General features: G+C 43.0%; 1 protein-coding gene across 1 annotated transcript in view; it reads right to left on the bottom strand.

Moving 5' to 3' along the window:
- The window catches only part of LOC126418509 (activating signal cointegrator 1 complex subunit 3), a 238,365-nt gene that overhangs the window by 51,793 nt on the left and 169,358 nt on the right, over positions 1-17,214 (bottom strand). Inside the window, exons 29-30 of the mRNA XM_050085303.1 lie at positions 16,043-16,171; positions 10,115-10,288 (exon numbers count right to left, since the gene is read on the bottom strand). Coding sequence (XP_049941260.1) covers positions 10,115-10,288; positions 16,043-16,171 — 303 coding nt within the window. The remainder of the gene's footprint in view (positions 1-10,114; positions 10,289-16,042; positions 16,172-17,214) is intronic.

Here is a 17,214-nt window from a genome sequence, read left to right as displayed (position 1 = left end):
GGGTGCTTTCACACGTGGCTCTGCCTTTGATCGTGTACACCTTCCGGGTTACAGGACTAGAGTAGGTGGTGGTGGGAGGGTGCATGGGACAGGTTTTACACCGGGGGTGGTTACAAGGGTAGGAGCCAGAGGGTAGGGAAGGTGGTTTGGGGATTTCATAGGGATGAACCAAGAGGTTACGAAGGTTAGGTGGATGGCGGAAAGACACTCTTGGTGGAGTGGAGAGGATTTCATGAAGGATGGATCTCATTTCAGCGCAGGATTTGAGGAAGTCGTATCCCTCCTGGAGAGCCACATTCAGAATCTGATCCAGTCCCGGAAAGTATCCTGTCACAAGTGGGGCACTTTTATGGTTCTTCTGTGGGAGGTTCTGGGTTTGAGAGGATGAGGAAGTGGCTCTGGTTATTTGCTTCTGTACCAGGTCGGGAGGGTAGTTGTGGGATGCAAAAGCTGTTGTCAGGTTGTTGGTGTAATGCTTCAGGGATTCCGGACTGGAGCAGATTCGTTTGCCACGAAGACCTAGGCTGTAGGGAAGGGACCGTTTGATGTGGAATGGGTGGCAGCTGTCGTAATGGAGGTACTGTTGCTTGTTGGTGGGTTTGATGTGGACGGACGTGTGAAGCTGGCCATTGGACAGGTGGAGGTCAACATCAAGGAAAGTGGCATGGGATTTGGAGTAGGACCAGGTGGATCTGATGGAACCAAAGGAGTTGAGGTTGGAGAGGAAATTCTGGAGTTGTTCTTCACTGTGAGTCCAGATCATGAAGATGTCATCAATAAATCTGTACCAAACTTTGGGTTGGCAGGCCTGGGTAACCAAGAAGGCTTCCTCTAAGCGACCCATGAATAGGTTGGCGTACGAAGGGGCCATCCTGGTACCCATGGCTGTTCCCTTTAATTGTTGGTATGTCTGGCCTTCAAAAGTGAAGAAGTTGTGGGTCAGGATGAAGCTGGCTAAGGTAATGAGGAAAGAGGTTTTAGGTAGGGTGGCAGGTGATCGGCGTGAAAGGAAGTGTTCCATCGCAGCGAGGCCCTGGACGTGCGGGATATTTGTGTATAAGGAAGGGGCATCAATGGTTACAAGGATGGTTTCTGGGGGTAACGGCTTGGGTAAGGATTCCAGGCGTTCGAGAAAGTGGTTGGTGTCTTTGATGAAGGATGGGAGACTGCACGTAATGGGTTGAAGGTGTTGATTTTTCCTACGTGGAATGTTCCCCGCCCCCCCCCCCCCCCCCCCCCTCTCTCTCTCTATATATATATATATATATATATATATATATATATATATATATATATATATATATATATATATATATATATATATATATATATATATATATATATATATATATATTTTCCACGTGGGAACGAAAGCGCTGGCACGTCGATAGACACACAAACACAAGCATACACACAAAATTCAAGCTTTCACAACAAACTGTTGCCTCATCAGGAAAGAGGGAAGGAGAGGGAAAGACGAAAGGAAGTGGGTTTTAAGGGAGAGGGTAAGGAGTCATTCCAATCCTGGGAGCGGAAAGACTTACCTTAGGGGGAAAAAAGGACAGGTATACACTCGCGCACACAGACACATATCCATCCACACATATACAGACACAAGCAGACATATTTAAAGACCAATACTGGTCTTTAAATAAGACCAATACTGGTCTTTAAATATGTCTGCTTGTGTCTGTATATGTGTGGATGGATATGTGTGTTTGTGCGAAAGCTTGAATTTTGTGTGTATGTTTGTGTGTGTTTGTGTGTCTGTCGACCTGCCAGCACTTTCATTTGGTAAATCACATCATCTTTGTTTTTAGATGTAGTTTACCTACGTGGAATGTTTCCCTCTAGTATAACTAGTATAACTAACCTAACCAAAAAATATATCTAAAAACACAGATGATGTGACTTACCGAACGAAAGTGCTGGCAGGTCGACAGACACACAAACAAACACAAACATACACACGCTTTCAAGCTTTCGCAACAAACTGTTGCCTCATCAGGAAAGAGGGAAGGACAGGGAAAGACGAAAGGATGTGGGTTTTAAGGGAGAGGGTAAGGAGTCATCCCAATCCCGGGAGCGGAAAGACCTTAGGGGGAAAAAAGGGCGGGTATACACTCGCGCGCACACACACACATATCCATCCACACATATACAGATACAAGCAGACATATTCAAAGACACAGAGTTTTGGCAGAGATGTCAGTCTAGGCGGAAGTGCAGAGGCAAAGATGTTGTTGAATGACAGGTGAGGTATGAGTGGCGGCAACTTGAAATTAGCGGAGATTGAGGCCTGGTGGGTAATGGGAAGGAAATCCTCAAATCCTGCCCTGAAATGAGATCCATCCTTCATGAAATCCTCCCCACTCCACCAAGAGTGTCTTTCCGCCGTCCACCTAACCTTCGTAACCTGTTAGTTCATCCCTATGAAATCTCATACCTCACCTGTCATTCAACGACATCTTTGCCTCTGCACTTCCGCCTCGACTGACATCTCTGCCCAAACTCTGTGTCTTTGAATATGTCTGCTTGTGTCTGTGTATGTGTGGATGGATATGTGTGTGTGTGCGCGCGCGAGTGTATACCCGCCCTTTTTTCCCCCCTAAGGTAAGTCTTTCTGCTCCCAGGATTTGGATGACTCCTTACCCTCTCCCTTAAAACCCACATCCTTTCGTCTTTCCCTCTCCTTCCCTCTTTCCTGACGAAGCAACCGTTGGTTGCGAAAGCTAGAATTTTGTGTGTATGTTTGTGTGTCTATCGACCTGCCAGCGCTTTCGTTTCTTTGTTTTTAGATATATTTTTCCCATGCGGGACCCACCACCTCTCATAGTGGTTCTACTATAATGGCATGCTAGATTATATGAGCTTAGAGCTACATGTGTAATTTCAGATCCCCTACACCAATGTTCTGTTATGCAAACAAGTGAGTTGTCAGTAGTCTGCAGTTCCACTTCTAGCTGTTGCACTTTATTTCTTATGGACTGAACTTTCTGGTGGAGAAATGAGAAACACCGAGCTCTTCTTACCTTGGAGACTTCTTGATTTTCTTGTCTTCATCTAATAAGTCATTTGGATGATGGGGAGCTATAGTTTTCTTGTCATTCACTTCACTATCCACTGTTTCTGCTGACTCTTCATATTTTTTGCATGTTACTGCTGATGGTTCTTTTGCTTCTACATTTTTCTGAAGTGTTTCTGTTGGGTTTGGTGATGGCGCTGCGACTATCTGTTTAATTTTGAGCTTTTTTTTATATATCAGGTTCGCCAGATAGGCTTTACCCAAGCGGTACGGGTTATAGTCCATGTTGTGTGAGGAATCTACATCTTACATTACTCACATGAACACAATTTACATTTTTAAAATATCTGTAGATTTTAGTTGAGTGATTACTGGCAATTCGTAACTCTACATTAAAACACAACTCTCTCACAAGATCGTTGTGATGTGGAATATTCACAATTATGACATTTGTGTGTGTGAGATTTCTCAGACACTATTTAAGATTGTGCAGAGCAATCACCATTTTGTTTATGTAGACATCATTAGAACCTCCCAGAAGTACAATAAATCCTTTATCGTGCAGATTTTTCTACCTCTGTAGATACAATCATATTTTAAATTTCACCAACTGGAGCTCCCGGTTTCACTATTCCACACAAATATATATTAGTTTTTTCTCTTAGTTTATTTGCAAGACGGCAACCCCTGCTGTCTGAAAGTAGAAATAGTTTGCTATTGGAGTTTACAGTCTGGAAGTCGTTTTGTGTCAATACAAATGCTTCAGCACAACTTTGGGATGGCAGATTTGCAATGTCCACATCTATGCTTGGTTTATTTGTCAGTGTCAATAAATTTTCTTCTCCTCCTATATTCACATTGTCATTTTCCTCTTTGCCTCATTCACGAGAGCCGCATAGGTCTGCATTTCCACAATCATCAGTAGAAAAGACATGAAATAAGTTTTTGTGTACGAATCTTATGTTACTTTCACAGTTTTTTCAATTTAGTACTTTTTTCTTGCTGCTATTGCACTACACATTTGTCCACTTTTCTTCAAGAGTTGCACTATCATGTGGAAATTTCAGCACATGTTTCTTTTTAACAGGAAACTCTTGTTGCCATCTTTACCACTGACTGTATTAGTGATACATTTAACAGGCAATATGCACATATATCATTGAATTTAAGAGCAAAATTACATCATTGTACAACACACAGTTCAGGAGATATGAGGCCATAAACATTAAGTACAAGGTCAGGTGTTACGTGATATGGGTGTGGATCCACAGCTACACTATGTGATCAAAAGTATCTGGACACCTCCAAAAACATATGTTTTTCATTTTAGGTGCATTGTGCTGCCGCCACCTACTGCCAGGTACTCCATATCAGTGACTCCATAGTCATTAGACATCGCAACAGAGCAGATGAGGGCACTCTGCGGAACTCACGGACTTCGAAAGTGGTCAGATGATTGGGTGTCACTCGTGTCATATGTCTTTACACGAGCTTTCCACATCCCTAAACATCCCTAGGTCCACTGTTTCCAATGTGATAGTCAAATGGAAATGTGAAAAGACACATACAGCATAAAAGTGTACAGGCCGACCTCGTCTGTTGACTGACAGAGACCACCAACAGTTGAAGAGCGTCATAATGTGTAATAGGCAGACATTTCTCTAGACCATCACACAGGAATTCCAAACTGCGTAAGGATCCACTGCAAGTACTATGACAGTTACGCAGGAGGTGAGAAAACTTGGATTTCATGGCCGAGCGGCTGCTCATAAGCGACACATCATGCCGGTAAATGTCAAACAACGCCTCGCTTGGTGTAAAGAGTGTAAGCATTGGACGACTGAAGAGTGGAAAACGATACGTGAAGTGACGAATCACGGTAAACAACGTGGTGACCTGATGGCAGGGTGTAGGTACGGTGAATGCCCGGTGAATGTCATCTGCCAGTGTGTGTAGCGCAAACAGTAAAATTTTGAGATAGTGGTGTTATGGTGTGGTCATGTTTTTCATGGAGATGCCTTGCACCCGTTGTTTTTTTGTGTGGCACTATCAGAGCACAGGCCAACACTGATGTTTTAAGCACCTTCTTGCTTCCCACAGTTGAAAAGCAATTCAGGGATGGCGATTCCTTCTTTCAACATGATCAAGCACCTGTACATAATGCACGGCCTGTGGCAGAATTGTTACATGAGAATAACGTCAATGAACTGACCTGCACAGATTCCTCATCTCAATCCTATAGAACACCTTTGGGATGTTTTGGAACGCCACCTTTGTGCCGGGCCTCACCAACCGACATTGATACCTCTCCTCAGTGCAGCACTCTATGAAGAATGGACTGTTATTCCCCAAGAAACCTTCCAGCACCTGATTGAACGTATGCCTGCGAAAGTGGAAGCTGTTTTCACGGCTAAGGGTGGGCCAACACCATATTTAATTCCAGTATTACCAATGGAGGGCACCACGAACTTGTAAGCCATTTTCAGCCAGGTGTCCGGATACTTTTGGTCACATAGTGTGTAAATATACAGCTGGGTGATACTGGATTTCTCCACTAGTATTTAACTACTTCAGATTGTGAAAGATCACTGCCAGTAGAAAGTGCACTAATGCTAGTGAAAAATGCAACACATACAAAGAATAATGCAAAGCAAGCCAAATTTGGACAGTGCAGAGAACAGTACATGAAGAACACCACAAAGAAAAGATTACACATAGGCCTAACAGCAGACTAGAAGATTACTGTAACACTGAGTGCAGACAGTGAATAGTCCATGTAGATGTGGAAACGTGAACACGAATGTCAATATGACAAGTGCACTAAAGCCTGGCACTTGTTTCGGTGGATGCTGCGAACAGAGGAATCTGTGAAAGTGAGGTGGAACTGACTTAAGCTGGCAAACAATACTTTTCATGGGTAGCGCTGCATTAGTAGTACTAACAGATTACTTGGCTTTGAGGTTCCTCAGTCTTATGTTAAATTGGGAAAGGAACGGAAATGTCTATAGTGTGAAAGGGAGCTTGGTTTATCTGAATGTTTTAAAAGTATAAAGATGGAATGCCAATTATAATGTATAATTTTTACAAATTCATTGTAATCTGTGGGATAAAAACTGTTTCAACTCCCACAAACAAGAGTGCTATGAGTGTTGTACCTCATTCAGTATTCCACCACCCCAATAGTAAGCTGTATGCGTACAACGTTCGGTTGAAAAAGCTCCACCCACTCCTTAGTTGAGCTCTACATGTCACCCACTGCTATCCTCATCCCAACCCTTAGAGGTTAAACATCAATGGAATTGCCACCAGCCAGCCCTCTAACTCCAAATACTCTTGGATTTGGCACTAATATAGTTCATGTTTTATTATCATCTTTACATGTCACTTTACAAAAAATCGGATTCTGTTCCTAGGGTTGTTAGAGGTATCAAACTTAATAACATATTTTTCCATACAGTAATTATCAAGTCTGTTTATACCAGATGTTTCAGACTCAATCTGTATAAATACAATTTCAGTTTTGGCTACACAATAGCATTTAAGCAATTGTCAGCTGCACACGTGTCATCACTAATTTTGTGGAAATGAGTAAATACAGGTGTGTGTGTGTGTGTGTGTATTTCATGTGACACATTCCCTCCGAGAGTACATCTACACGATTACTCTACAATTCGCACTTAATTGTTTGGCAGAGGTTTCACAGAACCACTTTTCGATAAGGCTATTTTTCGATCATTCCACTCTTGAATAGCACATGGGAAAAATGAACAAAATCTTTCTTTGCGAGCTCTTTTTTCTCTTGTTTAATTATGGCAATCGCTTCTGTCTATGTAGGTGGATGAAAAAATTTGGCATTCAGAGGAGACACTTGATGACTGAAAAGGTTTGTCCAACAAAAAAACCTTTGTTTTGATGGTTTCCATGCTAACTTGCTTCTCATATCCATGATGCTCTCCCCCATTTAACAATAATACAAAACAGGCTGCCCCTCTGAAGTTCTTGATGTCCTTCATCAATCGCATCTGTTAATGACGCGATATTGTGCAGCAAAACCCCAGAAGAGGATGAACAAGCATACTGTAGGCCTTCTCTTTAGATTTGTTGCAGCTCTTAAGTGTTGTGTCAATAAAATGCAGTCTTTCGTTTGCCTTCCCCACATTTTCTCTGTGTAGCTTCCAGTTTAAGTTGTTTGTAATTGTAATCACTACGTATCTAGTTTAATGCACAACCCATAAATTTCTGTCATTTATTGTGTATCTGAAATTTAATCAAATTTTTTTAGTACTCATGACGAAGACCTTGCACTTTTTATTGTTGAAAGTTAACTGTCACTTTTTTTCACCTTGCAGGTATCTTGTCTAAATAACTTCGTAAATTATTTTGATCTTATGATAACTTTATCTGAAGCTAAAAATGATAGCATCATCTCCAAGCAATCTACAGGAGATGCTCAGATTGTTTCTTAAATTGTCTACATAGATTAAGATATCAGAGGGCCTTTATTGTTTGCTTGGGGAACCCCAGATTACACTTCTATTTCACTAAATTCAACACTAAGATGATATTCCATAGTCACAAGTTTCGATTCGAAGCTGTTTGTGAGGAACCATATTAAAAGCATTCCGGAAATCTAGAAATATGGAATCAATCTGAGATCCCCTGTTGATGGCTCTCAATATTTTGTGTGCCACTGTTTTTTTTGGTATTACTGCGGAACCAGCAGCTCAGCTGGAACAGTTGAAGCTGACAGAAGCAGTTGGCAAATGCTAAGTTGTCGGTGTGCTCCTTGCAGCAATAGGACCGTTTATGTGGTGCGAGACAGGCCTGATTGAGCACCACAATCCTCCCATTGCAGAGGTAAGACAGGGCTCTTGCAGGACAGGCCAAGTAGTTTCTACAAAGGCAGGCCACAGATTCGTCATTCTGAACACGGCTGGAAACAACACGCCTGCACAACAAATGAGCTCCTACCCCCTCAAATAACTATCAATTTTAGTGGAGGAGCAGCAGTCCGGCAGTGACAACTACGAGGAGGGGGCCACGCCAGGAGCTGGAGTGATACAGGACAGTGAGCAGTTGTCACAGATTGACGTCTCCACTGCCACACCATCTTTTAGTACCGAGAGCTCATTCCTGGAATCGGTAGTTCTAAACTGGTGCGCCACCTCCAAGTTCACTCCACCAGCAGCCAGACTAATGCCCTCCCGGGATGGTACAGCCGTTCACCCTTCCGTGCTGATATGGGCACCCTTGCACCAACCACATGGGCAAGATCCACCAGAGGAGGCTGTAATCCCATGCAAGTGTTCTGGAAGTCTTCTGTACTACTGGTAACATCCACAAGCAACCATGCTGCACCTAATTGGCATGTATGCTGCTGAGCGGGTTTTTGGTGTTAGCAACCCGGACACAGACATCGTGGCATTCTGGCCAACAGATAGCTTTTGCATGCACCTCAAACAGTCTGCACCGTGTGCCGAGAGCAGCGTGGCTATGGTACTACGGAGGCATAAGTTTACTAGCATGAGTTTTAATAGAATGTTTGACTTGTGATGATGTTTGCCTGAGCTCCTCACCACAACCAATGCGGGAATCCTGCCTTGCACAGAAGTGGCCCTCCACCCCAGATCCACTTTAGAATAAAAAGCCATTTCTGTTTCAAAAGAATGATATTTTCTAAATCCTTGGTGGTTGTGTGTCAATAGGTCTTTTCTTTGAGGTATTGCATAGTGTTCAAACACTGAATACATTACAAAATCCTGGCTACGTAGAAGGCAGTTATCACATACAAACTATCACAGTACTAAAGCTAAACAGCATATACAATATGCTCTCAATGTCAACCGGTGCAGTATTGGCATATGAGTGATTTCAGACAGAGCAGAATCATCTGTCTACAAGAAACAGGTTTGTCATACTGTACTGTTTTTACGGAGGCTGCTGCCATGGCAGTGCTGTCTGTGTCACCACAGCACGGGGTGGCTGCTGTTACAACTGTGCAAATGGGACGCCGGTGCAGACGGGAGTACGGGACCAAAGACGAAACACCTGAGCTCTGCCACGTATACAGAACCAAAGGGGAAATGCCTAAGAAATCCCTTGGGGCTATGTCTGGGCTGTAAGGCGGGTGTGTGACAGTATCCTATCCAAATTTGTTGATGAGCTCAGTTGTGACACAGATGACATGGTGACAAGTGATGTCCTGATGGAAACGCACACCCTTCGTGAGCATGCCTCTGCTCATTTTTCATATGGTCAGGGTTCTTCAATGTTTCACAGTAGCAGTCCATGTCGACTGTTGTACTGGCAGGGTGGAATTGGCACAACAGTGACCCCTTCCTGCTCCAAAACATTCTCACATCACTTTGTCAGCAGACAGTGTTTGTTTAAACCACTGTGGCTTTGGTGATGCCGGATGTTTCCGCTGAAGGATTGTTGTTCTTTTACCAGTGTTGTGTAGTGGATCCAGTTCTTGCCCCCAGTGACAGCAGAGTTCAAGAATTCCTCGCCATTAGTCGCCTATGCAATTTGCGATCTGCTTCCACATGTTTCTGTTTGTAGACTTCTGTAAGCGTTCTAGGGACCCACCCTCCACAAACATTGGCATACCCTAAACGGGCCGTCAAAATTTTGTCAATGATAGTCTTGATGACACCAGGGATAATCTAGCAGAGCTCTCATACCAGATAAGTGTCTACCACATCTCTAGTTAAATCACAGTATACCAAATTTGTGAACTGTTTTGATCTATACATACAAATATGACACTTGGGTGAAATGGTGCACTATTGTGAACCACAATTCTTAACATTAAATAGCAATTTCAAATTAGGAATGTGATTTACAGGTTCTCTCATAAGTTTCTGACAAATGTCCATTTCAGTTTCCCTTTGTTTCTCCTTCAAAATTTTCAACACTAAATGTATAGCCTTCTCTTAACAAATACACACTGTCATACAGCTCTCTCTCACTTGAAAACAAGGGAAGTACCGAAAGGACCAAATTACACCTAACGGTGAATCCACAGGGACTAAACACACTGTGTAATGGAACTGAGCACTAGTATCTGTGATGGAATTGTTTACGTACCCCGTTCTCGTCGTACTGGGGCCTCCCTGCCCTGCCCATCATCTGCAAGACATCAGTGATGGGCATGTCCACATAGCGCCGCTGCTTGCCATCGTAGTACTCGGTCCCTTTAATGACAACAAGATGGGCTGGAAAGTTGACACCCCAAGCAAGGGTGGCCGTTGCTATGAGAACCTGAAAGAAAGAAAAATCAATAAATATGTCCATGTTATTTCCTGAAAAAAGCATTTCTGTGGAACTTCCTGGCAGATTAAAACTGTGGACCATATCAGGACTTAAGTCTGGAACCTTTCTTTCTTTAATTTTATGATTAATTAACGCTGTAGGAGAGAGGGAGGGGCGGGGGGGGGGGGGGGGGGGGGGGAAATCTGACACACAGGGCGACTCGCACAATACGTAGCAGCATTTTTGTTAACTGAATTATTTAAGGTACTGATACAACTGTTTTGACAAATGATAGCATACAAAGAGGCACATGATTTTATTAGGCTATTAATAATATTAACTCTTTATTATCTAAGATACTCAAGGAAATATATATTTTAAAGGAATGGCCTACTTTTTAACAGCTTTCAGAAATCTTGGCGCTGAGTCATTTCACAAACTTACCTGAGAAATGTGCTGAAACTGAAAAGAGAGAGCAGAATCTGCTACTGTGGCTTAAGCACTACCAAGTGTAAGCCTCATGCCAAGCTATGTCCTTACATGCAGAACATGAGAGAGCGCACACATTTGAAATGGTTTTCCTAATCCACTTCTGATACTGTTAACATACAGTTTCATTTATAAAATTGTACTATATTCTCACTGTCCCAGGTAAATGAGCTCTGTGTTGCTTTACAATGAAGAATTGTAACGTGTCATGGTATGAGAAATCGAATATTATTTGCAAGAGCAAAACTGCATTTGCCAAGACAAGAGCAGATGAACAGGACTGATGCCCAAAGACTTCAGTTATACTCTCGGTGGCGGAATAGGTCATTTTCTTCATCTGTTCCTACAGAATTTCTACAACAATATTATGAGAAGGGTAGTTGCTACTCACCACATAGCAGAGATGCTGAGTCACAGATAGGCACACGGAAAGACTGTCACAATATAAGCCTTTGGCCAACAAGGCCTTTGTCAACAATAAACACACACACACACACACACACACACACACACACACACGACTGCAGACTCTGGCAGCTCAAGCCACACTGTGAGCATCAGCAGTACATGATGTGAGAGGCAACTGGGTGGAGGTAAGTAGTAGTCTGGGGCGAGGAAAGGGAGGGATGGCAGGGTAGGGGTGGGGGACAATGAAGATAGGGTAGGCCAGCTAGGTCAAGTCAGGAAGTTCGACAGAGAGCTGGAGAGAGAGAGAGAGAGAGAGAGAGGAGAGGAGGGGGGGGGGGGGGGGAGGGAGGAGAGAAGTAAAATGACTGGGTGCATTAGTGGGATAGAGAGCTATGTGGTGCTGGAATGGAAACAGGGAAGGGGCTGAATTGGTGAGGACAACAACTAAGAAAAGTTGGGCCAGGAGGGTTATGGGAATGTAGGATATATTGCAGGGTGAGTTGCCACCTGCACAATTCAGAAAAGCTGGTGTTGGGGGGAAGGATCCATATGGCACAGACTGCACAACAGTCACTGAAATGAAGGATGTTTGTGTTGGGTGGCGTGCTCAGCAACAGGTTGGTCCAGTTGTTTCTTGGCGACAGTTTGTTGGTAACCATTCATGTGGACAGGCAACTTGTTGGTTGTCATGCCCACACAGAATGCAGCACAGTGGTTGCAGCTTAGCTTGTAGATTACATGACTGGTTTCACAGGTTGCCCTGCCTCTGATGAGATAACAGGCGACGCTTATGACCGGACTGGAGTAGTTGGTGGTGGGAGAATGTATGAGACAGGTCTCACATCTAGAACTATTACAGGGATATGAGCCATAGGCAAGGGGTAGGGAGCAGGGGTTGTGTAGCGATGGATGAGTATGTTGTGCAGGTTCATTGGACGGCAGAATACCACTGAGGAGGGGTGGGAAGGATAGTGGGCAGAACATTTCTCATTCCAGTGCAGGGCGAGAGATAGTTGAAACCCTGGTGGAGAATGTCATTCAGTTGCTCCAGTCCTGGGTGGTACTGAGTTATGAGGGGAATGCTCCTATGTGGATGGACGGTTTGACTTTGGGAGGTGATGGGAAACTGCAAAGGTAAGGCAGGGGAGATTTGTTTTTGCACAACGTTGCAAGGATAATTTTGGTCTGTGAAGGCCTCAATGGGACCCTCTGTACATTTCGAGAGGGACTGCTTGTCAGTGCAGATGTGACAACCATAGGTGGTTAGGCTGCAAGGGACTTCTTGGTATGGAATGGGTGGCAGCTGTCAAAGTGGAGGTATTGCTGGTGGTTAGTAGATTTGATATGGACAGATGTAGCCTTCTTTGAGGTGGAGGTCAACATCTAGAAACGTGGCTTGTTGGGTTGAGTAGGAGCTGGTGAAGCAAATGGGGGAGAAGCTGTTGAGCTTCTGGAGAAGTGTGAATAGGGTTTCCTCACCCTCGATGCAGGTTGCAAATATGTCATCAATGAATCTGAACCAGGTGAGCGGTTTAGGAGTCTGGGTGTTTGGGAAGGATTCCTCTAGATGGCCCATGAGTAGGTTAATTGTGGATGAGGATATAGTTGGTCAAGTCGACTAGGAAGGAGGTTGTTGGTTTGGAATCTGCCGGGCATTGGGAAAGGTAGTGTTAAACAGTGGCAAGGCCATGGGAATTAGGGATGTTAGTGTAAAGGGGAGTGGCATCAATAGTGACGAGCAGGGCACCATGTGGTAAAGGGACAGTAACTGTGGAGAGCCGGTGGAGGAAATGGTTGGTATCTTTTATATAGGAGGGTAACGGGGTTGAATGTGTTGGTCTACGGAGCAGACATTCTCTCAGTGGGGGCACCGTAACCGGCCACAATTAGGCGTCCTGGATGGTTGGGTTTCTGGACTTTAGGAAACATGTAGAAGGTAGGACTGTGGCGAGTGGTAGGTATGAAAAGAGGAAGGTTCTGGGATGGGCCTAAGGATTGAGGAGAGACTGGAGATCATACTGGATTTCTGGAATGTGGTCAGTGTGGCAAGGTTTGTAGATGGATGTATCTGACAGCTGGTGGAGTCCTTCTGCAGGTAATCCTTGAAGTTCAAAACAACAGTGGTGGATCCTTTGTCCGCAGGTAGAATTATTAGGTCGGGATCAGTTTTTAGATGGTGGACTGCAGTTCTTTCACAGGCAGACTTCAACACTGGTCTCTGGTTGAGTCTGAGCGGTAAGGTCAGTGGCGAAAAAGTCTTTTCACTCTAGGGACAGGGAAAAGGAGAGAAGGTCTTTAACAAGTCTTGCACAATTGAATTTGGCAGTAGGGCAAAAGGTGAGGCCTTTGGAAAGGACTAATATTTCTGTGGGGCTAAGGGTTCTGGAGAAAAGGTTCATGACTGTGTTTCAGGTCTGTTTAGGTTCCGGATTCTATGTGGTGGTGGAAGGGAATTTTGGAGGGTGGGGTAAATGTCGTAGGTCTGCAAGACATGGTTTGTCAGCTATGAGAGGATGTGGGGGAGGTTTGGAGGTTGTTGTGGAGCTGGTGGAAAGAGATACTCCAAGGTGCAAGTAGGAAGTCGGGAGGGTGGAGAGTTTTTTGAGATGGCATTGTGCATGTTGTGCTAATTCCTGGGGAGCAAGTGTTTCAATGTGTGTTATGGGTTCCAGAAATTTGGGATTGCATAGCAGGAGAATTTTATGGATGGAGAGAAGGTATTGCAAGGAGGTTTGGGCTTGGTGGATATGGCTTTACAGGACAATGTTGGTGAGGGTTACGGATTGGCAGCACCGGAACAGGTGGAGATGATTGTGAACACAGGGTGGCAGCCGGAGATAGGCAATTTGATTGTAAGGCCATTTCTGAGAATTCCATGAGCCAAGCATAAAAGCAGGAACAGCATGTGGAACTTGATTCTGGCTAGGGTTAAGGAACCTTTTATGTATTGATGCAGATGGGAGGAGCAAGGATTCAAGGTGGTGGAAAAAATGCAAAAAATTATGTAAATACGGTAGAATTATGTCCAAAAATACACCGAAATAAATGATAAAACTCACGAGAAGGATGAAAAAGGGGGAAACATGATGAAATCTGAGGGAGCTGATGACAGCAAAAGACAAAAACTTGCTAAAATTTGTGTGAAGTCACAATGAGGTCAAAGAAAACACTGTCTCCCACCTCTACCCTGCTATCCCTCCCCCTCCCAGCCCCCGCCCCCGCCTCCTCCTTACCACAATCCAGTTGCCTCTCCCATCATGCACTGCTGCTGCTGCTGCTCGCAGTGTGGCTCCACCTGCCAGAGACTGTAGTTGTGTGTGTGAGTTGCATTTAGTTGAGAGTGTTGTGTGTGTGTGTGTGTGTGTGTGTGTGTGTGGGGGGGGGGGGGGGGGTCATTTTTGACAAAATGACTTGTTGCCTGAAAACTTGTATTGTGACAGTCTTTTTGTTGTGCCTATCTGCGACTCAACATCTCTGCTATATGATGAGTAGCAACTATCCTTTTCATGAAATTCTTACCTTCCTCCCTGGATTTTCCACTGTTTGAATTTCTATAAAAATTACATATGAATATCTAACATATTTGTTAATTACCACACTGCACAAAATTACATAAAACAGTACCTGGACATGGATTGCACACGGACTTTCACTAACATTGATTACTGTGAATCTGTTGGAACTGGCCTTGTAATGAACAAGTGACTTAACACTGTTAAGGAACTTTCTGTTGCAATATATGTAAAGAAAGAGCCTGACAGCATCCTAAAGAAAATATCCAGAAAAGCGTGGGTGAGAAACTGGAAACATGGAATTATTTCTGGGGCTCACAAAGCAATTCTTAAGTAGTGCATGGCCACACATCAATGTTGGTAAGACTGTGGGCTAGAAATGTGTGCAGTTCTTTATATTGTTCATTTCTGAGCACAGTGCTGTGAGCTGCGGAACATTTTAAAGGTAGAAACAGCTCTTGTGTACATGTAGACAAGTATCTGTGACTTAGGGGTCTCTTCCAAATTAGTATTGACACGTGCCTAAGAAAAGAGTATGTATGTGTAAAATTACAAACATGTTTTGCTTCTGTGTGAAAAGTTCACTTTGCATTAACGACAACAGTTGCACTACATCATAAATCAAATAAATTGTTAACAATGCTTACTGGTGCAGCACAGACAGGTATATTATGACTACAGTATATACTATGCATCATCTCAAAGTGAAGGTAAGAATATGTTTTGTTTATATAAAGGGTTCCTCTAGCTGTGAGACTTAAATATTAGTAAAAGTAACAGTGACAGTACATCCCTTTAATTACTGAAGACTTCAGGTTCAAATTAAAGCACTCTGCTTCTACTTTTGATTATAAGAATGCTAAAGTATTCAGTTTTAATATATGCTGTGATGAACATATAGAAACATAAATTGTATTTGCTTTACATAATGTGCTTCTTTGTCTTCACTGAACTGTGTTTTGTTTGAGTGTTAGTGTTAGTGTTTGTTGTCTTGTCAGCGAATACAATACAACTAAATGTTTGTAACAGGCTTTTTCAGAGGTTAATTAGGAGTCTGTTTCAAAATCAAGACGATAGTATTATTATAAAACTGTACAGCAACAGAACTTTTACATTGTACAGTAATACTATTAATACAGGATGACAACTCTTATTCATTGTTCTTGTTCTGGTGGCATCCACAATATGTTGAAAATGAAGTTAGTATTCATATTTTTATTTTTGATCTTACACATATTGGGGGGGGGGGGGGGGGGGGGGGAGAAATTAAGGGTTCAGATGAGTGCTGTGAGACAATACAATGACATAGAATTATCTTTCATTCTGGAAAGCATGCACTATTCCAAATTCTCACCTGTATCTTTTGATTCACAAATAGTTCTTCAACTGTTTTACGGTCTCGTTCTTGCAAGCCTGCATGATGAAGTCCAATGCCAAATGCGAGAGTAAGTTTCAGGTTTGGATCTTTCAGACCGGATATAATCTGTAAAAATTGGTATTTGAATTTGTAAGTATGTAATTGCAAATGATGCTCATTGTACATCCAAATCCAATTTGGTGTTTTGCAATATTTGTCTCCATAAAGTAAACAAAACTCATCATTTATACATGAGAAATTGAGATATATTGCTGAAATGTGTGTGCAAGTGGTTGTGAAATCTACATCAACAATTCATAAGCCATCTCACAGTGTGTGACAGGACTGATTAACACTATAATTTCGCATCCTTACCTGTTCCTTTTAATGAGTGGTGCATGCAGTAAGCCTCCATGTGGGTTCAAATTTTTTCAGATTTCATGTAATTGTCATTTCATGAGATGTATGTGGGCAGAAGTAATATTTTGCCTGACTCTTCTTGGAGCACACATTCAAAGGATATGGAAAGTAAAACCTTTGCCTAATGCACATCACCTGTCTTGTAGCATCTACCAAAGGAGTTTGACAAACATCTCTGTATCACTCTTGCACTGACTAAATGATTGCATGATCATCATTGGATCTTTTCTTTCTCTCCTTTAATGATCTAACCTGCTAAACGTCCAAGACTGATGAGCCACTTTCTAGAAGTGGCTGAACAAGTGTTTTGTAGGTCACTTCTTACGTGAGTGAGTTACTATTCCATAGGAGTCTTTCACCGAATCTCAGCCTGGCATATGCTCTTCCTACATCCACTTCAGGCTACTTTTAGATATTTTATGATTGTTACTGCTCCCAGTGACTGGCCGCCTATAGTGTAATCCAACTGTAACTGATCTCTTTGCCTGTTTAGGCACAATACATCACATTTATTTCAGCGGCAGGCTAAGAGGAGGGAGGACAAGGAGGAAGGAGAGGGGAAAGGTACAAGTACATTACCGAGGGTCGCTTAACAGAAAGAAGTGCTGGTAGATGTGTTCATCAGTGGTGCCTGCATATATCTGAGGACTTCCTCTGTTAGGTTCTTCAGGACTGCCACAACAAATGTTATTATGTAAATACCTTTCAGTCTTGGCATATGATACATATTTAGTCATGTTCCTATTCCA

This window comes from Schistocerca serialis, chromosome 9, assembly GCF_023864345.2.
Source record: "Schistocerca serialis cubense isolate TAMUIC-IGC-003099 chromosome 9, iqSchSeri2.2, whole genome shotgun sequence".
Classification (NCBI taxonomy): domain Eukaryota; kingdom Metazoa; phylum Arthropoda; class Insecta; order Orthoptera; family Acrididae; genus Schistocerca; species Schistocerca serialis.
The sequence above is the reverse complement of the archived record's forward strand: the minus strand, read 5'-3'. Positions and strand labels throughout refer to the sequence as shown.